General features: G+C 44.6%; 2 protein-coding genes across 3 annotated transcripts; one reads left to right on the forward strand and one right to left on the reverse strand.

Moving 5' to 3' along the window:
* Positions 1 to 372: 372 nt before the first annotated feature.
* Positions 373 to 6,356, reverse strand: M6PR (mannose-6-phosphate receptor, cation dependent). Of its 2 annotated transcripts, none has more exons than XM_064518557.1 (7): positions 6,338 to 6,356; positions 4,346 to 4,519; positions 3,983 to 4,155; positions 3,785 to 3,894; positions 3,461 to 3,591; positions 2,781 to 2,907; positions 373 to 2,164 (listed from the first exon to the last, which is right to left on the reverse strand). In XM_064518557.1, exons 2-7 carry the CDS (start codon positions 4,516 to 4,518, stop codon positions 2,042 to 2,044), a joined length of 837 nt encoding a protein of 278 aa, XP_064374627.1. In that variant the 5' UTR covers position 4,519; positions 6,338 to 6,356; the 3' UTR covers positions 373 to 2,041. The 2 variants fall into 2 exon arrangements, with proteins under 2 accessions (XP_064374627.1, XP_025974580.1); XM_026118795.2 differs by lacking the exon at positions 6,338 to 6,356 and adding an exon at positions 6,063 to 6,322.
* A 71-nt stretch (positions 6,357 to 6,427) lies between these two features.
* On the forward strand, positions 6,428 to 20,272 carry LOC112994449 (killer cell lectin-like receptor subfamily G member 1). The gene is made up of 5 exons (XM_026118798.2): positions 6,428 to 6,727; positions 15,774 to 15,866; positions 16,629 to 16,780; positions 18,538 to 18,641; positions 19,599 to 20,272. The coding sequence occupies exons 1-5, from the start codon at positions 6,682 to 6,684 to the stop codon at positions 19,708 to 19,710; spliced, it is 507 nt and encodes a 168-aa protein (XP_025974583.2). The 5' UTR covers positions 6,428 to 6,681; the 3' UTR covers positions 19,711 to 20,272.
* Positions 20,273 to 25,696: the final 5,424 nt, after the last annotated feature.

The raw sequence follows: 25,696 nt of genomic DNA on the forward strand, positions 1-25,696 counted from the left end.
GTCTAGCTACTTTTTAACCACCCAACCTGACCATTAATCTGTTCATCATATCATCCTCCCAAAACAATTAAAGCCCCTCATCTTTTATCAAGAAGTTACTTTTGATTTTATTGTTGCAGAAAAGTAGGCAGCATTGGAGATTTTTCTGATCCATAACTGCCAGAGCTTTTAAGTTTCAATCCAGAAAGATGTGTTTCTTGTCAAGCCTTGAGGGAACTGGCTTGATACAAGGTAGAAGCCATGACCCTATGCTAATAAGAGGCTATCCATTCCTGCCAAGAGTAATTCAGGCACAAGACACTATATAGTAAGGACCCTCCACCTCTGATAACAAAATTGTCCTGGCACCAAAGAAAGCTGCTGTCACACCACTTGTTCAGGTTTTGATTGTTTTATTTTTGAGAGTTATGTTTTGTACAAAAAAACCCAACTTATCTTAAACACCACCATGAAAAAAATTAACAGCAGACTTAGTGACTTCCTTTTTTTCCCATGTTATGAGAAAGATTGAGACCATAACAAAAGTCAAAGCAGGAATTATTTGCCCACTCAATCCAGCAAGAAGGCAGGGTCACTTGCTTCTCAGTTTCACTGTTCAGACTGCACCTGCAGTGTAAGAATGCATAAACCTTTTCTGTTCCCTGTTGTTAGCAGCAGTGGCTTACTCAGTCTCTGTCCTCAAGACTGAAGGCAGGTCTCTGACAGTTTACAGTGTGGCAGAAGATGATTGCTAGAGTCTAACCCCCTCACATGAAAAGCAATTAGAAAACAAGGTGCCAAGTACCTGAACACTCCAATTAAGTCTTACAACTCAGCTAAAGCTGCCTTGGCCCCAGGGGAAAGTTATCTTTCCCAGCTAGTAGCAGCATGCAAGTACCACCTGCAATGGGCAAGTGTTATAAGACTAACCTGAATCATGCTTAGGGGGACAGTAGTTTATCCAAACTGACTGTAAGCTCAGGAGTCCCTTACACAGTTTTGAATGCGCTAGCATTCTTATCCTTGGCTTCTATATTTGTTTTTTTTATTGAAAGGAAAAAAGATCTAGTAGCTTCACAGAAAAACCCTCTACCAGACAATGAAACTTTAAAAAGCATATGATCAGAATTCTGACAGTGACTGAGCTGTGTGGGCAGTTAACCTCAGGAAGGCTTTTAACAACCCAAATTGCAGCTCTCTCTAACTTTCTCATTTTGCCCTGATTTCTGTTTCACCTTCAGCACATGTCCCTTTTACTTAGCAGCACATCATTTCCTTCAACTTCCCAGTTACTGAGAAGACAAAGATGTCATTTGGACTGAAGGAGAAAGACATGAAACAGTATTCTAACTCCCATAGTTTTCAAGCATTGTCCCTTTCCAGTCTGAAAGGATACGTGTTGATAGCCTACATCTCTCTGCATCTCTTCAAAAGAACTGGTGTGTATTTTTCCAACACTTTACCATTAGGAAAAGGAGAGAAGTGCTAATGCCTCTTTCATCCCCAGAGAGTTTGGCATAGAGCACCCTGTGTAGGTTATGCTGGCAGAAAATGGCTTGCGTAACAGTGCAGAAGCTAGAAAAGCTGAAAAAAATGCATGTGAAGAATAAAGCCAGTGTCTTACAGATCTAATAAGCCTTAGGAGAGACATAAAAGGCTCCTCCTAGAATCTCAGCTATTTTAACCCACTGTCTCCTTTCCCCACCCCCTCTTTACACCCGTCTATGCCCTTCTCAATAATTCATCTCCTGGCCCTGCTCAATACTGAATGCTGAATATGCATTTTTGCTGTCTCCTATTCCACTCAACACATATTCCCCCCAGCTCTGCTGCATTCCTTGAAAGCCTAAAACAGCATTTTATTCATAAGACATGCCTTCAGGGACTGGTGGTGCTCATACCCAGAGGCTTTCATGATGCCAAGAACATGACACACCAGAAAGAGCAAAAGCAAATAGTTTAAAGAAAATGAGAAGCAAGAGGAGAACTGTCTGGGAGGCACCTGGCTAAACGAGCACCAGGGAGACAGGGAGGAAGAAGAGAGAAAAGTGTTGAAAGCCTATCACATTGGCAGCAAGTGGTCATCCCGTTCTTCTGACTCCTCACCCAGCTGGTCATCACCCACACCACGATACGCAGCTGGTGCATTTCGAGGCTTAGATCGGCAGACAAAGTCACAGCCATCCTACAAATACAGGTTATTAGAGCACTGGAATCAGACTATATACAGTTAACTTAGCACCAAAGCAAAGCTGCTTCTATGACTTCTCTTTTGTTAAGAGATTGTGCCTGTCCTCAAACCATCTGGGACAGATCCACAAAACTTGTCTTGGTAAGCGGAGCATGCATACAGAGATACTACTCAGTCTTGAAGACTGGTCAACTCTGGGGTAGAACGTGGTACCAATTAATAGTATGCAGCGACATCACACTGAGACAAGAGTGAAGGATAAACAACATAGCCTAAGGTGACCAAGGAAGGGTTTCAGGGAACCAGACATGAACATTTCACAGTCCCCAGCTTACCATTCCTACCCAAGAGGTGTTAGCCACTAATGAGCACATGCTGTAGTTATGTGGCAATCACAGGATATCAGCACCACAGGGGAGAAAATCAGACTCTTAACATTTAAGAAGCAAGCACTCTACAGAATAAGACACACACCCTCTTCTGCCTCAGGTTACTCTGTGGTTGGTCTACCCAGACACAGTCCATGAAGACAAGGCAAGTCTCAACTGCCATTTTCTTCATACACTAACACATGGGCCAGGCTGCAAAAAAATAAATTTTTTTCACTCACCGCCACCAAATTGCCTAGATCCTGCCAGAAGGCAAAGTGAGGAAACTGCTCCATGCCCTTAGCTCCTACCACTAGGCGCTGGTAGAGGAACCCACCAGTGATGTAGACTGCAATCAGTGAAGCAAATCTGGAAGACAGAATCTAAAGTCAGAGTTGAGGAAATTCTACAGACGAGTTCTTCATAGCCAGCTACCTGCCTTAAATTGGTACTGGAGCAAGTAACTGAGCACCATTTTAGAAGAGAGCAACAAACAGAGACCAGGCCAGGAAAGGTACCCAAAAATATTGATCTGCAGGTATAAATCTTTCAGCAGCATCACATGAAGTCATGCCTCTAAGCACAAACACAGAAAATGGAGAGTAAAGACTCCCAGCTCTGGTAAAGCTGAATTCCCAGCTCTGGCAAAGAGCTGGAGTACAATTTCAGGAGGTCATACCTTCCATGTTTCAGTATGCTTGTCTGTAAAGTAGGAAGCAGAATGCCTATAGGGAGCAGGGCAGCTCTACACCATCATGCTTTAAGCAACAACTTCTGCGCAAAGGCTCAGAAATACAGTAGCACTTAACAGTGGCTGCAGACAGCTGTACTACAATTGTCTAGTCTAGTACAGCATTTGCTATGTTTCTAAATAGCACTGGAGATTATGGCCTAGGAATGAACAGCCCTTCCAATAACTCACATCATTAGCAGAATGGAGCCAATGCTCAGGCGGGAATCCTCAGCTGGGCAGGCCACACTGCTGTCCATCTCAAAGAGGTAGAAACACTCCTGCTCCTTTTCTCGCTCTTCCGAAATAATGTTGAATGAACTCTAATTTAGGAAAAGTCAAGTCTTGTGAAAACATGCCTAGGCATGCTGAAATTTACAAGAAGGTAGTTCTATCACTGTTGGTGCAGCTATGCAATGGATACCGGAAAACAGAAGAAAACCTCACTGCCTCCTCAAAGCCTTTCTGCTGATAACTGACCATTTGATAACCTCTCCCACCTCATATGTCACTCACCGCTGTAACCTCCCGCTTGCAAGAAATCATTATCACAGCTCTTCTCTTCTCACCACTGCAATGTCTACCATATGAGTCACCCCCTTTATAAATTAGCATGATCCAGTCACCTGCCAAGAAAAAGAACATGGGCTATAGATTCAGACCAAAAGGTAAAAGGCAGACATTGAGCAAGCAAGTTATCAAGTGGAACCTTACTTCCATTGAAAACCTGGGTTTCATTGATTCTTCCTACCACTGTAGTCTTCCCAGTCTTTCTATCAATTTGTACTAGGCCAGCAAAATCATGCAAGGAGCTGTCGACCTCCCTGCACACTCTGAAGTGATAGGTGTAATTTTCTGTTGTGCCTAGCTCCACAGTCGTGTTAAACCTGCAACAAAGAGAGGGCAGAGAACAGATAGCCTACTGAACTACAAAGAATAGGCCGAAAGCAGTCATTCAGGACCCTGGGAGCCAGCCACAGCCCATACCATGGGGAGCCCATTCTACAGTCTGGCCTCAAAGCTTTCGATCTCCCTGACCTAAGACTTGCAGTGAGTTGATATGTGCTTGCAATGTACCTCATTTGGCTCAGAGGTTCCAGTTTCTTCAGCAGGGCTTTTTCCATTTGCGACTCGCTGCTCTGATCACCAATCACATCACAGCTGTTCTCTTTCACCTCTTCAGCCCACACACTGACAACAAGGGCTACAAGGACTACCAACAGACCAGAGGTATGCCAAGCTGATGACATCCTGGATACATATCAACCACATAGAACACAAAGGATTAACCATTTCATCACCTAGCAAGCTAACCTGAAAGTTAAAAAGGTGGCAATTGGCCACTTACTCATTCCGGACTGCAAAAAGGGGGAAGTCAAAACCTAGAAATGTCTCAAAGTTCCCATGAGACAAGAAACCTCAGAGTTCAGCACAGTCAAAAACAATTCACTGATACAGAGGGTCTCTTTGGGCTTCTTTTCTAAGTTTTGCCGCTGAACTCATTAATTAGCATTGATTCAGCCAAAGCAGAGACCAATAAGCTCTAGACTGAACACCAGAATAAGTTTCAGACATAAGCCATTGTTTATTATTGCATCCCACTGAGAAGCCAGCCAGCAGAAAATGATTTACCAGCCCTCTAATCAATTGTCTCAGCAGCTCTTGTGTAAAGAGCTTGCAGGGTACAGCAACTATGATTAGTCAGGCTCTGCCTGTTCAAGCTCCTTAATCCTAATAACTGAACGATTATTACATTATCCTTCTTTAATTACGTTAGCTGAGAATCTGAAAGCATTTAGTTGTACAAAGCTGCAACTTCACAGAACAGTTTTCTTCCATTTACAGGGGGGAAGAAAGAAAATGAAACAGTCTATGTAAGATAAACAGAAGAGGCAGTAGCAAGGATGAGAATGAAACCTGGAACTTTGGCTTTCAGGCTTTTGCTGTAATCATACATGAACCATTCAGTGATCATGCCCCATCCCCCCCGTGCAGTTACACAACAGATTCCCCTCTGCTTCTGCCATCACAGACTTCAGCATAGTTCCACATGCTGGTGGGAGCTAACCAACAGACCAACAATTTAGTAAGCACCTAGCTGTGGACAGATAGCCTTTTAGGTGGACAGCCTGTTTTGCTGAATATAACTATCATCCTTCACCCCCACAGGGTCCATCATGAGAAGTTACAACTATTTAGCCAACATTTTAATCATCATAGATGTAAATATAAAGAGGTTAGACATACTTAATTGGGGAAGCCCTTGACTCAACAGCTCATGATTTACCTCTTACAAGACAGCAAGGAGAAGTCTTCTCTTACTACTAGAGAAGACTTCTCTGGGCAACCTGTTTGCAAACATTTAACTCATGTACTTGCTAAGGTGCAAAGAGATGCCATAATACTATTGTTTGCCCCTTGCCTGGGATCCCTCAGGCAAACAGATTTCAGTACAGAGCACCTCTACACAGGCCATTGCCCATCGCTGAAACAGAGCTGCCCGCTTGCGGCGCAGCACCACGCCGAAGGGCTCGAGGCAGGGAGCAGTCTCACCCCGCGGCAGTCCCAGGAGCCCGACGCGACCGCCCCCTCCCCCCACAGCCTCTCATTTCCCTGCGGCCGCCGAGGCTCGTGGGCTGAGGGGGGTGGACGTGAGGGCACGGCCCGGAGCACCGTCCCCACCGCGTCTCCCACCCCGCCGGTCGCGGCTGGGGCCAACCGTCCCGCCAAGCGCCGCGGGCCGCGCTCAGGGCTCGGGGAGGGGCAGGTCCGCCCCGCGCGCGGCGCGCCCCACCTGGTGCCGTGGCAGCCCCCCTCACGCGCGGCCTCGCCTCGCCCCGCCCGCCCGGCAGGCAGGCAGACACGGCCCCGCTCAGAGTCAGTCAGAGCTCACGAGCGGCCCACGCTGCGCGCGCGCGCTCGGCGGCGAGGCCTCCCGGGGGACCGCTGACGCGGGAGGAGGACAAGCCTCCGCCGCCTGCCGCCTTCCCCACCAGCCAGCCAGCCAGCCAGCCGGCTCCGCTCGCTCGCTCGCCCCCGCCCCTGCCCCTGCCCCCGCCCCTCCCGGACCGGAAGCAGGAAGAGGATGACAGAACCACAGCTTTCCGCCAATAAGAACCCGGGAGCCGCTGGGGTTTCCGCGCCCTCCTTAGAGTCTTCACCGAATGAGGAGTGCGGCTGGAAAGAGGCGCGTTCTAAAGCTCTCCCCAGCCAATAAAGCGGCCCCGCTGGAGCCCGCCTTCGTCCCCATCCACGTCCAACGGGCGGTGAAAGAGTCGTGCAGACCTCCCCGACTTGCAAATTAATCTTCTCCAATGAGTGATGAGGGCCGGCAGAAAGGAACACATAGTGCCCGCCCACTAACCCCTCCCACCCAATAGCCACTGAGAAGCGCGGCTAGAGGCGGGAGCCCAATGGCAGAGAAGCCTCCGCTGTACCTCTCCTCGTGGCGCCTTCAAGGTACCGTCACGTGCGGCGCCCCACCGCGTGAACATACCTCTGCTGTCGGCTCAGGCGGCGCGCGGTACCTGCTGGGGGCTGTAATGCGGCTGCGCACGGCGCGGGGCGGCTGTTGGGGCGCTAGACGGTTGCTGGGCCACGGCGCCGCTGCCTCAGCGGAGGAGTTATCTATACCAGCAGCCGTGTGCGGATCTGTACCTGCAATCTGGACGTGAATGGTGTCCCTTTTATTTTCCCCGTTGGCTCATCTGGTCAGCCTGTGCACTTCTGTGAACTTGCAGCTCTTCCAAGTTGGTGTCATTTGTCATCAGTTTAGCAATTGTACTTTTCCCCACATTGTTCATGTCCTTAACAGAGATTGGTATTGGTCACGTTCCACTCAGTACCTCTCTCCACTGTTGACAGTGAACTGTTGACAGTTAATCTCTGAGGTATGGTTTTCTAGACAGTTTTGCACCCTCTTTTTTGTAGTTTATTCTAGAACATGTTCATGAGAACAGGATGCAAGGCACCATTAGAAACCTTGGTAAAGTCAAAATCTAAGATTTTCTGCTGCTTCTCTGCCTATAGGATTAGTTACTCTGAAGCAGAATAGAATTAGATTGGCTTAATGTAACTCATTCCTGGCAAGTTGATCTCAGTTGTTACCTTTTTCTTCCAGGTGTTTACAAACACCTTGCTTGCTCTGGTATTTTTCTGGGATTCATCCTTTTTCTTGTGTCTTTTCAAACACAGGTACTAAATTGCCATTAGTACTCTCTTCTCCTGCTCTACAGAACGCCCTAAGAGTCACTATAGAGCCCAGAGTCAGAGCCAGTCCTGTAGGCTGAAGCGAACCAGGTATCAAGATGAAAACATGTCATTTAATACTTTCTAACTTTTCCTCTTTGAAGCTGAAATCTCACCCCTGTCCTCAATACAGCTTCAGATCAACTATAAGCAGGTAAATATACCAATAAAGAAAAAATACTTCTTAGCATCATCTAGCCGTAGCTTGCCTTTTTCCCTCATCACCTCTACTGATGGTAATAAACCATCACTTTCCTTGGCTTTTGCCATCCCACTTATGTACTTCCAGAATGATTTCTTGTTTAACTGGCAAGGGGTACCATCGTTCATAAGATCATTTTGTGGCTTTGGTCCTTCTGATTTTGTTCCTGCCTGGCATGCTGTTTTGTTATATTTTTGATTAAAGGTGTCTCCCACAGCTGTTGCAAATTTTTCTGCCACAGACAAGTTCCAGGTCTTGGCTGATCACGCGCAAACTTGGTGGACTTGAATATCATGACTATGATTTATAAGGCTATAAATGATCTGAGAGTGACCCATCTGAAAGATACCTCTCTTCTTGAGTCATACTCTCACTGCTGAGATAGAAGAGTCTGGTTTCCAGAGATGTGTTATTAGAAGGGATGGGGACAAATGACAGAAGTTCTCTGTGAGATCTCTGAGGCTTGCCTCACCTTTTAGTAGGAAAATAATCTTTGATTCGGTGAGTCTGTAAGCATGCTAGAGAAGCCACTTGTTTGTGAGGAGTTTGGGAGACTTCCCAAAGCTATGCTTCTTGATAGTAGTGGGAAGGAACATTGTTGGCTCCTGGCAAACTGATCATTTTAGTACTGCTGATTTGTGTCCTATTATTGATTCCATTGGGAGTACAGCATAGACATCTCAGTAGCAGAAGTCAGATGTATTTATATTCACAATTAGATATTAACTGTGTTGCCCCTATACCCTCCTATGGTGTGATCACTTCACTGTTTCCTGTTCAAACAAAGAACTCAACTTATCACTGATATTTGAGAGAATAAGGTAAAACCTATCAAACCAGAGCTTCCACACCAGCCTTCACTTCTCTGCTTCTTCACAAATAACAATGCCATGCTCCTTCCTTAACATGCAGGCCCTGCAGCCAGCCAGTGGTCCCTCTTTGATCACAGCCCTTTTCCCTTGGTCTGGGCATTTAAGCAGCTTCTAAATCTTGTCAGCTTTTTCCAGCCACACAGATTACATTCCCAGCTAAGCTCTCATCCTGACTACAGCAAATTCTCCCTGTGTGGGCTTGACAGCTCTCTTTAGACTCCCCTAATATCCATTCAAAGCACTCAGGAGGCTTTCCTCTTCTTATGTTTCTTTGATCTCTTCTAACTCCCCCTTTCCCTCAAGTACAGACTCCCTGTCTTCCCATCTAAAGGCCCCACATAGAAACACAGGATTGGAAGGAATCTCACAGATGCAATGTGCCACCCTTAGAGGCAACTGTGTGATGGAAGAGTTTGCAGGAATAGCCAGTCCTTATCTTCCTGGACATGCACATGTTGCAAATTGTCCACAGCAATCTATATTGAGTGAAACATCCTCCCCCACAACCACTCCTCCAATTTACAGTGTGCCACAAGGACAGACAGAAAACATCCCTGTCTTAGAACTTAAAAACATGGCAAAGCCCTTTGGTGAAAATGCCCAGGCAATTCCCATAAATGGGCTGTACCAGTAAGAAAGGTGTATCCCCCAAACCTAGCAAACATCCTCAAATTGAGCAGGAACTGGAGGGGATCAGAATCCAGACCCAAAAGGATAATCAGGCAGCCATGCAACAAAGGGGTTTCTTAGCATGCTAGAAGCATTGGTACTCCCCACCATTCCTACTGCAGAAGAAAACTATCCTGTCCTCTTATCTCTGATGCTGCTGAGATATTAACTCAGAGCGTCTTGAGGGATGCTAGCTCTCAGTGCCTGCCTGTGTCTTAGGCACCTTCACACATTGTACTGGGTGTAGAAAGAGTTCCCAGTAAGTGTCCAAAGTGCACAGGCTTCCTTCTCAAAACCATGGTGTGCACCTCTACTTCACTCTAAAGCTTTTGACAGCAATAGGACTGCCAGTTTGCTGTAGCCATTGTTTATCCCACTGGTCCTTTTTACCGTGTACTATCCCTATCCACCTGCTTCATGCCATTTCCTGAGAGGGAGTTCTTCAGAGTTAGAAAACCCATTAACATTGTGATTAATCACCTCTTCCCCTTACTACTGCTTTATATATAGTCACCCCTCAGCAGATTAGGAAATGGAAGTTGTTGCACCTCCAGTGCTCTCCATTCTGGTGTGAGCTTGCTTATTTTGCACAACTGTAGGTATAGGTTGCAACTTCACATTTCTTGTCTTCTGAATGCAGCCTCAGGTTTTCTGTTTCACAGACCAACAACCCCGTCTCTCAACAGCCTGATCAAAACATCTTGTCATACACACTCTTTGCTTTGGCATGGAGGGAAGCAGGTCAGAAACTTATGCAGCAGGAACAAGTGAAGATATAATCTATACATCTCTCAAGTTCTCTCAGACCCCTCCACTGCAGGCCAAAGCTAGATGGGAAAGGACAGGTAAGGAAGCTAGATGAGGGAGGCGAACAAAGGATTTTATATCATGGTATTTCCACAATATCTAGCAAACTCACTCTGAGCTGGCCACAGATTTTGAGTAACCAGCTCAGGGTGCTGTAGCTTTGATTTTAAAATTATCTGAGAATTCTCCTGTGACAAAAGCCAATGGGCCAGAGACCCAGCACTGTTCCCTTCCCTCTCTCCATCAGACTCCTCTCATTGTCTCCTGCTGGGCACTCATTTCAGGCACCCCTTTCACCAAAAGAGGTTTGCACATTTTAAAGTTGTCTGCTTGTCAGCAATAGTTCTTTGAAGGGCAGGTGAGATGTGGCTACAGAAAAATATTAAAGGCATATGCTAATCAGAGATTGGAGACAGAAGAGACGTATGAGATCATCCATTCTCTCTCCCATGGGGCTCTGCAGGATTGTTCTGTGATACATTTTTTCTGTGCTTGCTTTTCTCAGTTTTATATACTACCTAGTAAGCAAAATTTCAGCCTGTCCTCTGAGACAGTTCTACATGGCAGCTTACTATCAGGAAGATTTTTTTAGTACTTTAAATTTTCTCTTTCTTAGTTTCCATTTCATTCCCTCTGTTTAAACTCTGCAAGTGTCATACTGAACAATTTCTCTGGCCCCTTATTTGTGCCTTTGAATAGTGAGATTTTGCATTGGTGACCTTTATAAATGTCTCCTACCTAGAAGTTGATTGCTTTTCCTCTAAATGCCTGTATGCTTTAGGTGAAGTGCTTTGTGTTGGCTGCAACACTACTGGCTGTCCATAACTTTTTTCAGAGCTGTTATAGCAACCAGGGATCTTACTCTGGAATATATTTGTGTGCCCCGTTCAGAGTAACTGTATACATCTTCAGTTATTAGTGCTGCCCCATTGCTTGCTGAGCTATAAAAACAATGCTGGCACAGAACTCCCAAAGTTATAATCTGCTAGCCACACTGAACCTACTTGGAAGGTGATCTTGCTTTTAGGCATGTTTTCAGATGCATGAGAAAATGCAGAAGCATCCCTTCATTCCTCACTGCTTGTGCTCATCCAATCCTATGAAAGGTGGGTATTCCAGGATACCCTGTTGAGATGTTTACAGTTTTCTCTTTAATGTTCCTCTTCTCCAAATCTCCATAGGCAAACTGTTCCTTCTGAGATAAAAAGGAGGGCCTGAAAAGAGGAAACTACTATTTGAACACATATTTCTGTGCATATTATTTATTTATTTTCTGGCTCCCTTCTGCCTGCAAAGGACTGCTGCTCTGAGCACAGCTTAAGTACCTTTCTTTAGTAAGGCTTTGACTTTCAGTTCTCTCTGCATGCTTTCCCCCCCCCCCCCCCCCGCCTCTCTGTTTTATTTATTTCATCTGTGCTTTCTTAAGCACACCCTTACTACTGAATCACACCTGTGACCCAGTATAACCGGGTCAAAACAACTGGTTCTGGCTCACATAGACTCCACTAACATGAATAGTTGCACTAGCTGTGTTCTCTCTGGCTGCCAGAGAGTTTGAAATATTCCACACTACCAGCATACCAGTCCAGTAGTCACTTGAGACAGTGTTCACCAGTGCAGCATGCTTGCGGTAACAGCAAGGAACCAGGTCTTCATCCCTCAAATCCTCCTACCCTGCCCCATGTAGTCATGCTGCTGTGATAGCAATGTAGAGACGAGCTGAGGGGATCTATCTGGGACAGTGCAATGACATTCTTCTTATTGTCCTTGAAGACTTGAGTTACTAAATGACAGCAATTTTCAGTTTCTGAACTGAATCTGGACTCCCAAACCTAAAAATACTGGTTCATATTGTGGATGAATACAGTTTATCACAGTTAACTCCCCAGAGCTCTAACAGATCTAACTTTATATTTTTTATACAGGAAAATTATAACATTGGATTTTTACACTAAATATCAAATTAGACCACCTCTGTCTTCCCTTGGGGAGATTATTCCACAGTATCCCAGACAACTACAGGAGAATATTTCTAAATGCTCCACTCAGACTTTCCCCCTCTGTTTCAGACTCATCTTGGCTACTTCTCCCTCTCTTTCCCAGAAGGAGCTTCACATGATATTCCAGTGGCTGAAGGTCAAGCACAGACTCTTGAGTCTGTTTTAAAAAGGGGAACTGCAGGGACTCCATTTAAGAGAAAAATGCTAATTTATCGAATTTTATTCCACTTCCCTGAGTTGAGCACTGCCATTCAAGTGAGGCTCAAATTCATCTTGAAAGCTTCAATATGACTTGCTCCCGTCAGTTGCATACTGTTTTTTTCCTCATAAATTATGTAAGTGCCTATTTTTTTCATTATTTGCATATTTTTTCATTTCTTATATTTTTCATTAAAAAAAAAAGTGAACTGTTCTCCTCTTCTGGATGTGGAGATGCACTGGGATTTTGTTTTGAACTGTTTCAAGTTAGTTCCTTTTTTTTCTGCATTTGGTTTGAAACAATAGAGGATGAACAGCTCTATTCATTGCTAGTAGGCACCAGCTCAGATACCTGGGCTAACATTTAAGGATTAGCTGTTTCACTGTGTATTGTTCCAGTAACCTTGTCCTGGAAGTAGTTTTCCCTAAAATCAGGAACAGTGATCTGGAGGATGCAGGCGACACCCTCTTTGAGATGCAAGAGAGGAAGGAAAACAGAACTGCGAATGCTCAGTTGCTCAGAAGTGTGGTCTCAGAAAAAAGAATTATGTTTCAACAGATATTTATCCCCTTTTGCTCAGTTTTCAGTTTGTAATCTGCAGAGAAGCAGCTCCACCCTGCCACTTAACCACAGGCTGACACCATTAACTTGAGGATTAATTTGACGGCAAAAACTAAGTTACCATAGATACAAAGGTGCCTTACAAGAGGAATAGAGAACAGGTAGAGAGAACAGCTACTTAGTTCAAGATCTTCAGTTCTCCCATTGTCCTTCTATGTGTAAAGTAGAGGATTCTGTTTTTGTAACTGAAAAGCTTTTTTTATTCTTCAATAATAATTTTAAAATAAATGTTGATATTTTTTAATCAGAAGTGAGGCAGCTAGAAAATACTGCAAGTCCAGGCTGATTGGCCTTCAAGAAACACTCAAAACCTTTGTCTTAGGAAACATCTTTCTACCAGAAGAATGGTGCTCACAACTAAACTCTCTCACACTGTTTCCCTGGTTACACTGGGAACTCCTTTTAGCCAAAACCGCAGGTGTAAAATATATTGCTGTAAAACAGGAAAAGCTATTAAAACCAGTAAACCTAAAAACCTCTCTAAAGATAAAAATAAATTAATACAAGTAAGAAACAAAACACAGTCTCTCAAACAGAGTCGAGGAACAGAATTTAGGAATAGCCCTTTCTAGTCTATTCAAGGTCCATCATGGTTGGTAACATTTCCCTGCAAGTGACTAATAGCTAGACCTTGGGGAAAGAGCATAATAGCAGGCTAAATACTGAGTGATCTTTCCCCACCATAATCTCTTTGCCTTTCTATAGTTTAACACTGATCTGCTGGAGTTCATGATCCGTTCTATTTTCCTTGTTTGGACAACCTTCCTAATCTTAAAGGATGCATTCTTGTGTTTGAGTGAAGACCTTTTCCCTTTGGTTTTAGCACCATGGATTTTTTTTTTTGATGTTTCCACAGTATTCTTGACATGTGATGTGTGTGTGTTTTCAGCCTCTACAATGGGATCCTTAAATAGTCCCCACTACTGCTTAAAAAAACTTTATTCTTTTAGCTATCCATTTTAATTTGTCTTTAACACACTTTCTCATTTTCCTGAAGTTTCCCATTTTGCAATTATTATACTACAGTGATTTTTTGGCTTTTTTTTACTCCTGCAAAGATGTTGAATCTCAATGCCTTTGTGGTCACTGTGACAGAGAATTTATTGGATGGAATCATGGTAAGCCAGGGCATGTACACAGTCACAAGCTGCTTCCACTTCTGTGTGTTTCCTGACTTGCTGCTCTGTGATTATTGATGTTGTCTAAACACTTAGTCTCAGCATCATATTCTGACATGACATTTGATTAGTTTAATGCTATTAGTTGATGCCTGTCATTATCTCTGTGCTTCTTTCACTGTAATTCTTATTTTCTTCACCAGTCCATGACTGCTGTTATCATCCTTGTCTGGCAATCCATATATAATTCTAATCCTGTGTATTTACTGGTATTTGCCTGGTCTGCGGGGTTCCTCTAACTGTTGCTTGTTGATGCAGTTAACTTATTAATCTAATTTGACTCTTGAAAAAAAACCCAGCCTCCTCTGTCTTCCCTGTGTATTTTGTATTCTAGTTTTATAACATACTACTCACAGCCCTTCTATCAAGTTTTTGATATGCTTATTGTGGCAGTATCTTTGGTTAAATCTAGGGCTTCACTTTTTTCTATTTTATTCCTTAGACGCCTAGCATTTGTTTAGCAGTACAAATATGCTTGTTTAGGTTTTGTGACAATACAAACAGAAAAGCATCTGAGATTCCATGAGCTCCACCAGGGACTTTGCCATTGCATTTGTATAGAAGGCTTTGGCATACTACAATAAAAGGATGTGATATATAAACTTAATATATAAACACAGGAGAATCTTCGATCCCTCAATATCAGCAATTATTAGCTGCACATTCCGTGCTTTATGGAAAGTCTTATTGTCTATTCAGCTGTAATATTGAGATTAATAACTAAAACAAGCAAACCAAAACCCCCTAAAGCTCAGCTGTGGTAGTAAATGTAGTCTTCTCTCCATCCCTGGGAGAGCAGATTTTAGTGTTGAGATTTCAAACAGCTTATAGCAACTGAACATCTCTTGGGTCAAACACAAGCTCCAGTACATGACAATGGAAAATAAGATTAGATCAGAAATTAATTGGTCTTACTATCTGAAAATGGTTTTGTTAGTCCTCTAAATTGCAGTCCTGTCCTGCCGTTTGAAAGGAAGTTGTTCTAGACCATGGTGGAGGCTGCACTAAGAAACCACTTTCTGCCAGGGGCAGAAAGTAATAATTGGTAGTGGTGATGAAAATGTGGAGAGACATCCAAAGGCCTTGCAGGGCTGGTCCCCTCATCCTGGTACTTCCACAACAAATATATGGATAAGAACATAGGGCTGACTTGGGAGTGTCCTGGGAAGATGGAACACAATTATGTGACTAAGTCTGTGAACAGGATGCTTTTGCTGAGAGAGCTGGGAGAAAGGTCTTGGTTTTGCATTCAAACCAGAAAATAGTAGCTGTGGCTGGACAGGACCAATAAGGCCTGTTTTTGGCCTCAGGGCCCTGACAGTGTGTCAAGTTTATGCAGAAATGTGTTACCCTGGAGAATGGTTGTGATGCACAGAGCATAGAATGTGCATAGCTCATTCTTGAAGACACAGAGCATGGGTATATTACTAAAGGACTTGTGGAAAGATTTTATAGTGCATCCCTTCTCTTTCTTTCAGAGGTGAAGACTTGCAACATGTCAAACAAAGTCTCTGTTGTATCTATCCTGAATGTTGGGACAAGGATGTTCTAAATAGTTTAGTTCCTTACAGAACTGCCAAGCCTTACAGAACATGCCACTGCCTTAGAGAATTGACACAAGGAAACTACCGAAAACTGTTCGTTTTCCTGTGGCTTCTGTTCACCATGTTTCTTTCTCTCTTTTTTTCTCTTTTTTTTGTCTTTCATAGCTCCCCGTCTGTGGTCAGCAGTTGTACAGGGCTTGGCTATAGGTTTTGGGATACTGAGCATCTCCTTAGCGACTACTTTGATTTGGAAGATGAGTAAGTACACAAAGGGGTGCTGAGTGTGAACACCCAAGAGCAAGGGATTGGAGACTCATCTAAGCAAAAGAGTTCAGATCCTGAACTCCATTATATCGGGCTAAACAAGAAGTTGTTCTAGCTGTCTACCAGCTGTTAACACCTATCCAGTTCTAATTCCTGTATTTTGAGGAATATATTCCTTGTGCCAACCCCAGGCAATCCATCTCAGGCTCTGTGGCAAAAAGCAGTGAAACATACTGAATGCTCTTTGTAGATCTGCCTGCTGTACTCATTGTGGCAAACTGTAAAACAAATATGTTAGGTGTATAACACGATTGCATGCACACCAAAGGTGTTAAACCATATGATAGAGCCTAGTGTTTGCTGCTTAAAATCTGTTCACCTGATGTGTGATATGATCACACCATACCCACAAAATGATGAAATTTTTTCACTTACTTTTGCACACCCCAAGTGTCTTTTGCTTTCAGATGGCCAAGTTTGGTTCTCAAGTATCTGAGCAATTCAGAGGAAATCTAGGGGTATTTCCTCTGATCAGCAGCAGAGTGCATGTGACTCATATACAAAGATGTGGAAATTGCACAAAGGGCCTGCCTGAGATTACATGTTCATGTTTTGTTATTTTTAGATATTTATCCTGACTTGTGATTTCTGCCTTGGCGTTATCCAAGAGAGTTGCTTTTCAGTAGGTCCTTGCTTGCAAGTGCCCTTCAGATTGGTTAACGGTAAAAAATAGTTGGTACTTTGATTCCTTTACAGATGACTCCCATCCACGCTGCCCTGAGCAGTGGATAGCCTACAGAGGGAGCTGCTACACCTTCTCCAAAGAGAGGAAGGATTGGAGTTCCAGCCAAGAATCCTGCTGGGCACAGGGTGCTCATCTCCTGGTGATCAGTGATACCAGGGAAATGGTAATGGTTTACAGTCTTATTATTTGAGGACCTTCCATTTCCTTGCAAATAACAAGGCATCTGGGTGGTGCTGTCATTCTGGCAATATCATAACGTTAAAACAGAGGAAGGATTTAAGACTGTGACATTATAGTGCACTTCCAGTCTCAGTGTACATCTAAGAAGTTCCCAGCAGGCAAAGAAGCAGATGGGACGGAGGAGAGGGGAAGGTCATCAGCAGCTACTCAGAATACTCTCCTCCCTGCAACCCGCTCCAGCTCCTACTCGGTGACACTTGCCACTCCCTGTCTTCATGCACAGATATTTCTTTCTCAGTCTGTTTTCAATGCTTACTTCCTCTCCGTGCCAAGAACTCAGTTGTGCTAGTGATACCAAAACCTGTCTATTCCACTGCTCATTTTCTAGCAAGTGCTTCTTGGGGGCAAGGGCATTAATGACCACTGAAGAAATGGGTTGAGGTCATTGATCATGAGGGAAGTGAGGCACGTCTGCACCAGTGGAGCAGAAACACTTGATCTGGCTCTGTACAAGCCAGAGCTTATTTGCTTAGGTCCAGTGAATGTGGCTAGAATGCTTCAGTCCTTGGACAGAAGTTGCATTGTATGATGTTCTGCAGACTTACAAAGCCAGCTCTCTGCTGGACTGGGAGAATGCACCAGGCCCTCGCACTTGCTTAAGGTAAATCCTGACTCCTTAAGAAACAACCATCCTCTCCAATTACCCATTTTTCTGCATGAAGAAAGCCTCCATGGTCCTGCTGCTTTCCCACCACTGTCTCTGCTACCTGAGTGTTGCCCAGTATCCCTGCTAACACTTCCCCACATAAGCAGGACTTTCCTACCTACACATGCCCTGTGCTGCAAAGGCTGTCAGTGTTCAGTGTCCCTTCCCTCTTCCAGGGATGGAAGCACAACCACTCCCAAGCCACCAGCAACACTCAGACATTCCTCAAACAACTCTTATTCCCAGCACTTTACCAAGCCAGCTTTGTTAATGCTTCTGTGTGAAGATGTCTGCCTTGGAGCTTTCTTTATGGCAGCAGGAAATAAGGATGGAGCCCAGCCCAGTCACTGAAAGCTTGTTTTTGTTGGGATTCATTGCAAATATGGGAGAGGCAATTTTCTCTCTCTTGTTTTTTTTTATAGGATTTACTTTAGGATTGAATTTCTGTTGCAGGCTTCACCTTTTAACAATAACAGGCTTCTTCTTTAACAGAGGAGTTAAAGGTTAGGCAAAAGGTAATGAACACTGAAAAAATGTAGGAGGAAAGTTTTTATAAAATTTTAATGAGCTTTGGTCCTGAGCTCTTCGCAGAGATCTCTTGGTGCCTTCACTTCCTGCTGTAACCTGATTTTACCCTATGATTGGTAATGCTGTGTATTGGCTATGTAGATACGTAGTAGAGCATTAGTATTAATACTCGTAACAAACATTCCTACATAGTGCTCTGTATGGGAAACTCCAGGAGACTGATGTGCATTTAGTTCACTTAGTTTCCTGAGAAATGTCCTGTGAAGAATCAGCCCAGGACCCCTGAAAGCATGCTTACTTCCTCATGAGTGTTCACACACTGGTTACTCCAGACATGATCTGCAGGGCTGATCTTTCTGATTAGAAGATACGGGGAAACAGTATTGTCAGCCACAAAAGAAGCAGGCGGGGCAGAAGTAGCTTGGTTTCTCTTCTCTTGACTCATTCTTACTTACATTTTCAGGCTGGCTCTGATTAGTCTCTCTATAATTCCTCACCACTTCTAGGACCTGCTCAAGAGTATTCAAACAGGATGTTTCTGGATTGGACTGAGCAACAGCACAGGCTCTGGATGGGTTTGGGAAGATGGCTCTAAACTCAACGGCACAAAGTGAGTTTGATTCCATTTTAAAAACAACAGTGCTAATTCAGATTGCCTGATGCACTAGACAGCCAGAACTCCTGCATAAGATCTAAGAAGCTTTCTTCCTGGGCAGATTTTTTTTTCTTACCATCACCTGTATTTCACTGAACTCCAAAAGGCCTGCTTTTTACTGCCCTGTACCTTGTAAAGTCATGGACCTGTAAAAAGCAGAGGTGATGTTAGTATCTCACTCACTGCTTTGTCCAGCTGTTTAGACATTCAGGTTATTTGCCTGCACTGCCCACAGCTGCGTAGGCAGAAAAGCATATGGACCAGCTGGGCATGCCAAATGCCAGTGTCATAGAGTGGATGCAAGGACTTGGCCCTTTGTTGTTTGGCTGGTGCCAACCCAAGGTAGAACTTTCATTTTGGCTCAGTCTTTCCTTGGACAAAACTCAGCATTCTGCCTAAGGGAACACATTATGATTTGTTCCAGTGACCTGGCCCTTTCCTTTTTCTAGCATTCAATACAATGAGTTAGTCTCTAACACTTCCCACTTTCAAGGAAACTCGCCAAATATCATGCTCTCAGTAGGTCAGTATTCTATCTACTTGGCTTATTTCCTTTCATAAATTCAGTTTTCTATTCTTGCAAGCTCCTTGAAGGCCATCATCTTTCAGTGAAGCTCTCAACATTGCCATTCACATGCTAATGGCTGTACGACACTGTCATTGCAGGCCATCATGTCCGTGTAATTCGGATTTGGGTTCCACAATGGTAAAATGACTTGGGCATGCAATCTCTGAAGTAGATAGTTTATTTTGGTGTACATTACTCCTTCTGTAATAGTTGCCCTTTGGAAGCTGGGTTCTGTCACCTCCTCTGGACTTCACCTTTCAAAATCAGAAGTTTCTTCTTCCTTGCCTCCAGAAGACAATCTCAGCATTCTGCTTGGTCTCACTTTTATTCTATGTCTTTTGCAGGGTCCTCTTCAACAGCCCTGTGCAGCAATGTGTTGTCCTGATGAAAGATCACTTTCAGGCGTCCAGTTGTGAATTTTCTGCTCCATGGATTTGTGAGAAAGCTCTTAGATAAATCCCTATACTTATTTGTCTCACAGCTATCTCATCACTGGCACAGATCGATCTTGATCCTGCAAACCAAAGCTGTACAGAAGAGTGAGGTCTGTTCCTTGCTCTTTCCATACCCTGACCAAGGTGCTGTGCAGGGACAGGCTTGTTGCCCTTAAGGGTGAGTTATCCTCAGTACTACATCTGTATCTCTTGGTTTACTGCTGTTTGTGACCAGATGAGATCTAGGATGTATTTCTTGTCCTTGTCTTTCCTCATCGTGTCCAGGGCTAGGGCTTTTGTCACAACACACACTAGGTCCTCAGATCTCTGAGATCGATTTGGCTGTTTTTCTCCATTGCTGAGCACCAGATTTTATTTCCTCTCCCATTGTCTGAATTGTTTGGTGCCAGCAAGACCTGGAAAATGGAGCCTGCTGTTTGCTGCCAGTAACATATAAACAGACTTTTCCCAGTGTCTCCTTTGCATCCCAGTGCTCTGAATGGGAGAAAGGAAGGTGAAATGAGACTGCAACTTCTGTAAACCCAACAACGAAAATAAACCTCCAGTACTGTAGAGGACCAAAAGTGTGTATCTGTGTCATTTCTTTTTTCTATTGGAAATTTCTATTTCTGTCAGCTGCACATAATGTTTTATAGGCCAACTTTGACCATGCTAGTCAAGAGCCTTGACTTTTGGAGTCATAGGAATAGAGTTAATTGTGCATTATTATAATTGAATCAACCAAGAATGTCTTTCCTTCTTCACCACTGTCTCACACTGCAGACAGAGGAAGCACTGGACAAAGTCCTACTACAAGGAGCTTTCAGATGCAATAGAGCAGAGACAAGCTGGGGAGTGGGACAGCACAAAACACAGCTAACACTGAGAGTGGGATCTCACTGGGGTCTTTATGCTGCAGAAAATCTACCTGAATGCTAGTTTTGTTAGGATGACTGGAGAGCAGATGTGCATTCTTTTCCAGGTTTTTCCACATGACAGTCAGAACTGTGTAAGGTGGGCTTATGTTTCTCCCAGCGATTTTTTTTCAAATAACTGAAATTGTCCTTGCATCACTTGGTTGGGAGAAGCAGCTTATTGCAGTTTTGAGAAATCCAATTGCAATGCAGCAGCAAATTCCTCACAGTGTCACTTACAGAACACCTTCCATTGCATATCTCTGGGTGTGCAAGGCTTGACATTCATAGAAGTAACACATGGAGGAATCAGGGCAGAGCAAGGAGAAAATACAGGCCTTTGCATACCCAGCTGAGTGGATGTCTACTGAGCCTCATGTAGAGTTCACAGAGCTGAGGGGGGTAAGCTGGAAGTGTTCCCAGGAAGAGTAGATCTGCTTTTCAAGAACCATGCCTGTAACAGTCAAACCTGGGGAAGAAAACTGGAAGAAAACAGAAATATTTTAAGCAGCATAGCAGGGACTAAAAAGCTTGAGTTTTCATCCAGTTTACCCACTGTTTGTTTGCGTTACTTTGGATGAATAATTTTGTCTGTGCCAGAGTCCCTTCAACTATCAAAAGAAGGTAAAGATGCTGTCCCTCACTCCCCCAAAGTTGTCAGACCCTATGAAGTAATGCCTGAGACTTTGCCCGCATTGTCAAAATTGCAGGAGGGTCCATAGAAGGAAATTCAACAGTTACTTTACTGGAGAACCCCAGTGAGGAAACAGCTTGTTTTTACCATGATGCATGTAGGTGAGGGAGCATCCCAGAATCACACAATGGTTGAGGTTGGAAGGGACCTCTGGAGATCATCTAGTCCAGCCCCCCTGCTCAAGCAGGGTCGCCTAGAGCATGTTGCCCAGGATTGTGTCCAAGACGGCTTTTGAATATCTCCAAGGATGGAGACTCCACAACTTCTCTGGCAACCTGTTCCAGTGCTCAGTCACTCTCACAGTAAAGAAGTTTTTCCTTATGTTCAGACGGAACTGCCTGTGTTTCACTTTGTGCTCATTGCCTCTTGTCCTATTGCTGGGCATCACTGAAAAGACTCTGCCCCCATCCCCTTTACACCCTCCCTTCAGATATCTATACACATCGATAAGATCTCCCCTAAGTCGTCTTAGGACAGAAAAAATTACCTATCATTTACCCTCTTCCACCAATCATACGTGCTGTAATCGGAAGTTTGTTACCTGGGGTAGTATCATTGCACACCTATTACTAACTTGCATGACTTGCCCAACATAGTGTTAACGTTGTGGGGTTGGAGTGGGTTGGAGCAGCAGGATGAGAGTTGTAGTTTGTAGTGTGACAAGCTGGGGCAGTGGTAGAATATATACCCCTGGGTGGAGGACTGGAGGTCACACCCTGTAAGTGTCTGTTGTCCACTGCCTTGGGTGATGTACAGGACTGAGCTGGCTGGGGAAGAGGAGGTACCCTGCTGAGTTGCTACACCTGTTTTGTAGGGCATGACAGAGATTTGTGGTCATTATATTGTGTTCCAGTTCTCAGGAATGGGAGAAGGTAGTGATGATGGGACGAGGTGTTCTGGCCAAGCCAAATATTTGGATTGGATTTAAAGGTTTGTTCCGGGTGCTCATTTCTCTGCCCAGAGACTCTTGGTGAGCCCAGAACTAGACACAGTGTCCCAGATGTGACCTCACCAGGACTGAGTAGAGGGGAAGGATCACTTTCCTCGACCTGCTGGCAACACTCTTCCTAGTGCAGTGCAGGATACCACTGGCCTTCTTGGCCACAAGGGCACGTTGCTGACTCATGGTCAACTTGTTGTCCAGCAGGACTCCCAGGTCCTTCTCTGTAGAGTTGCCTTCCAGCAGTTCAGCCCCCAGCCTGTACTGGTGCATGGGGTTATTCCTCCTGGGGTGCAGGACGCTGCATTTGCCTTTACTGGACTTCATGAGGTTCCTCTCTGCCCATTTTTCCAGCCTGTTGCGGTCCCTCTGAATGGCAGCACAGCCCTCTGGTATATCAGCCACTCCTCCCTGTTTTGTATCATCAGCAAACTTGCTGAGGGTGCACTCTGTACCGTCACCCAGGTCATTGATGAATAAGTTGAACAATACTGGATCTGGTATTGACCCCTGGGGGACACTGCTAGTTACAGGCCTCCAACTGGACTTTGCACCACTGATCACAACCTTTCGAGTTCTTCCGTTCAGCCAGTTCTCAATCCACTTCACTGTTCACTCATTTAGCCCACACTTCCTGAGTTTGCCTATGAGGATGAGACAATGTTGAAAGCCTTCCTGAAGTCAAGGTAAACAACACCCACTGCTCTCCCCTCATCTACCCAGCGAGTCATTCCAGCATAGAAGGCTCTCAAGTTAGTTAAACATGATTTCCCCTTGGTGAAACCATGCTGACTACTCCTGATTACCTTCTTATCCTTCATATGCTTGGAGATGGCATACAGGATGAGCTGCTCCATCACCTTTCCAGGGCTCGAGGTGAGGCTGACTGGCCCATAGTTCCCTGGGTCCTCCTTCTTGCCCTTTTTCAAGACTGGAGTGACGCTGGCTTTCTTCCAGTCCTCAGGCACCTCTCCTGATTACCATGACCTTTCAAAGATAATGGAGAGTGGCCTAGCAATGATGTCTGCCAGCTGCCTCAGCACTCGTAGGTGTATCCCATCAGGGCCCATGGACTTCTGTATGTCCAGTTTGCTTAAGGGATCCCTAACCTAATCCTCCACCAAGGGAAAGTCTTCCTTTCTCCAGACTTTTCCGTTGGTCTCCAGGGCCTGGGATTCCTGAGGGCCGGTCTTACCATCAAGACTGAGGCAAAGAAGGCATTCAGTACTTCAACCTTTTCTGTATCCTTTGTCACCAGAGCTCCTGCCCCATTGAGCAGTGGGCCCACATTTCCCCATCCTTTTGTAACCAATGTATTTAAGGAAACCCTTCTTGCTGTCCTCAACATCCCTTGTTTGGTTAAACCCCAAATGGGCCTTGGCCTTCCTAGTCCCATCCCTGCATACTCAGATGATGTCCCTATATTCCTCCCAAGCGGCCGGTCCCTGCTTCCACCTTCTGTACACTTCCTTCTTCTGTTTGCGTTTTGCCAAGAGCTGCTTGTTCATCCATGCAGATCTCCTTCCCCCTTTTCTCAACTTCTTGCTCATTGGGATGCGCCAGCATGTCTTTGAGCTTGCCTGGTTTACCTTGTGAATAGAGCAAAAACTTTGCCTCTCCTAGGATTGTCCAGTGCAGTGCATGCTAACCTATTTTATGTGCATGCTAACCTATTTTATGTATTCCATTCTACAGACACATCCTCTCAATATCATTCTAAAGAGACGATCAAGAAATGTGAAATAAAGACATCAGGTTGCCTCAAAAGTTGACTATTCTTCAAGGGAAGGTATTTTACTCTAAGTGATGCACTTGGCTCCTCTCTAGATTCAAACTTTCCCAATACTGAAGAGATTTGAAGCATGTATGTTCACTTCCATGTAAAGCGGTTGAACAAATATCTTCAGAGCTTTTAATCTTCTTCCTGGAGCATGTTGCTACAGCCAACTGACATATACTAACATTCTTGGAAGGTAAGTTCTTCTGTAAACGGCAATGAATGCTGGAGGAGCATGTCATCAGATCAAGGAAAGTTGCAATCCCTTTCTCCGTGGCATTGCTGAGGCTGCACTTGGAATGTGTCTGGTCTGATGAACCCTCCAGTTCAAGAGGAATGTGAAGAAACTGGAGAAGAAGAACCTGAAGAAAATCCAATAGAGGACTACCAAATTGGCCAGAGAATGGAGCATGTGACTCATAGAGCGACACAGAGGGAGCTGGGCTTGTTTAATCTGGCAAAGAGGAGGGGGATTGAATAGCTGCCTACAACTACTTGAATGGCACTTACAAGCATATTGGAACAAGACATTTCTCTGTAGGGGCAGAAAATATAACAAGGGGCAATGGCCACAACTGCAGCTTGGGGAGTTCAGACTGAACATTAGGAAAAAGCTTCTTCACCAGGAGGTTGATGCAACAGTGAAATAAGTCAGCAGAGAAGTGGTAGATTCTCTGTCCTTGGAGGTTTTCAGGATTTGGCTTGACAAAGCCATGGCTGACCTGATCTAGCATTTGCATCAGTCTGCTTTCAGCAGAAGGATGGACTAGATGACATCCAGAGCTCCCTTCCAACTGGCACCTCCATGATGCTATCAATGAATGGAGCTAGATTTTTGATTCAGGTACAGGAAACTTAAGACTGCTCTTCCATAATTGGGGCTCCTATCCCTTCGAGCTATGCCTGATGACAGAACTTTGGATTCACTGCTGGAAATCCAGGAAGATAACATTAAAGCATACTCTCACTGTGGATAGGCCAGCACCTTGCAGGAGTGTTCTTGAGGAGCTTAGAAGAAACCACTTAAACTCCAGCCGAAAAACTCAAGCAGGGCTATTGGCCTTCACAGTTGTACCCACAGCAGATGTAAATGGCAGGAGAGAGATTGTCACTGCCTTGTCTATACCACCATCTACAAGCTGAATCACATGGGTCATGCAGTGACCTTTGAAAGTAGGCTGGTGGGCCCTACTAGGTGGGGCCTACAGTCACTTCTGAGAGTGGGACAGAAGCAAAGCAGCTTGAGGGCAGATTTTGGAAGGTGGTTCAGTGTCTGTGCATGTCCACTCATGCCTACTGGGATTTTCAAGCCTTTAAATACCTGCCCCCCTTGATTGACTAAAATCATTTCTCCTCAGTTTTTGCCTACATAGCACATTTAAGATCAAAGTCCCATTGATTCACTCCCACAGCTAGGAATCACACCCAGAGATCCAGACCCAGCTTGTGACCTGTGTGAGCTGATTTCTTGACAGTTCGATGAGAGAGGCAGCCCTGGCTTTCCCTACCGCATGCAGGCCTGCAACTCTCTCCTGTGAGGATCGTGTACAACTAGGCGAGCTTCTGGCCTGTTCAAACCAATGTAAAATCTCATCTTCAAAAGGCTTTGACCCGCCCCATGTACAAACCCTTTTCTCCATGGGCAAGGCAGATCTTCCTGCATTACAATTTTTCTGGTCAGGC

Source organism: Dromaius novaehollandiae, chromosome 1 (assembly GCF_036370855.1).
Source record: "Dromaius novaehollandiae isolate bDroNov1 chromosome 1, bDroNov1.hap1, whole genome shotgun sequence".
In the NCBI taxonomy this organism is placed as follows: domain Eukaryota; kingdom Metazoa; phylum Chordata; class Aves; order Casuariiformes; family Dromaiidae; genus Dromaius; species Dromaius novaehollandiae.

Coding starts and splice junctions, on each gene's coding strand:
- LOC112994449 (XM_026118798.2), top strand. CDS start 6,682: ATGGCAGAGAAGCCTCCGCTGTACCTCTCCTCGTGGCGCCTTCAAG. Junction 6,728..15,773: donor CTCCTCGTGGCGCCTTCAAG/GTACCGTCACGT, acceptor TGTCTTTCATAG/CTCCCCGTCTGTGGTCAGCA. Junction 15,867..16,628: donor TACTTTGATTTGGAAGATGA/GTAAGTACACAA, acceptor ATTCCTTTACAG/ATGACTCCCATCCACGCTGC.
- M6PR (XM_064518557.1), bottom strand. CDS start 4,518: ATGTCATCAGCTTGGCATACCTCTGGTCTGTTGGTAGTCCTTGTAGCC. Junction 4,156..4,345: donor GAACCTCTGAGCCAAATGAG/GTACATTGCAAG, acceptor TCTTTGTTGCAG/GTTTAACACGACTGTGGAGC. Junction 3,592..3,784: donor GCAAGCGGGAGGTTACAGCG/GTGAGTGACATA, acceptor TTCCTAAATTAG/AGTTCATTCAACATTATTTC.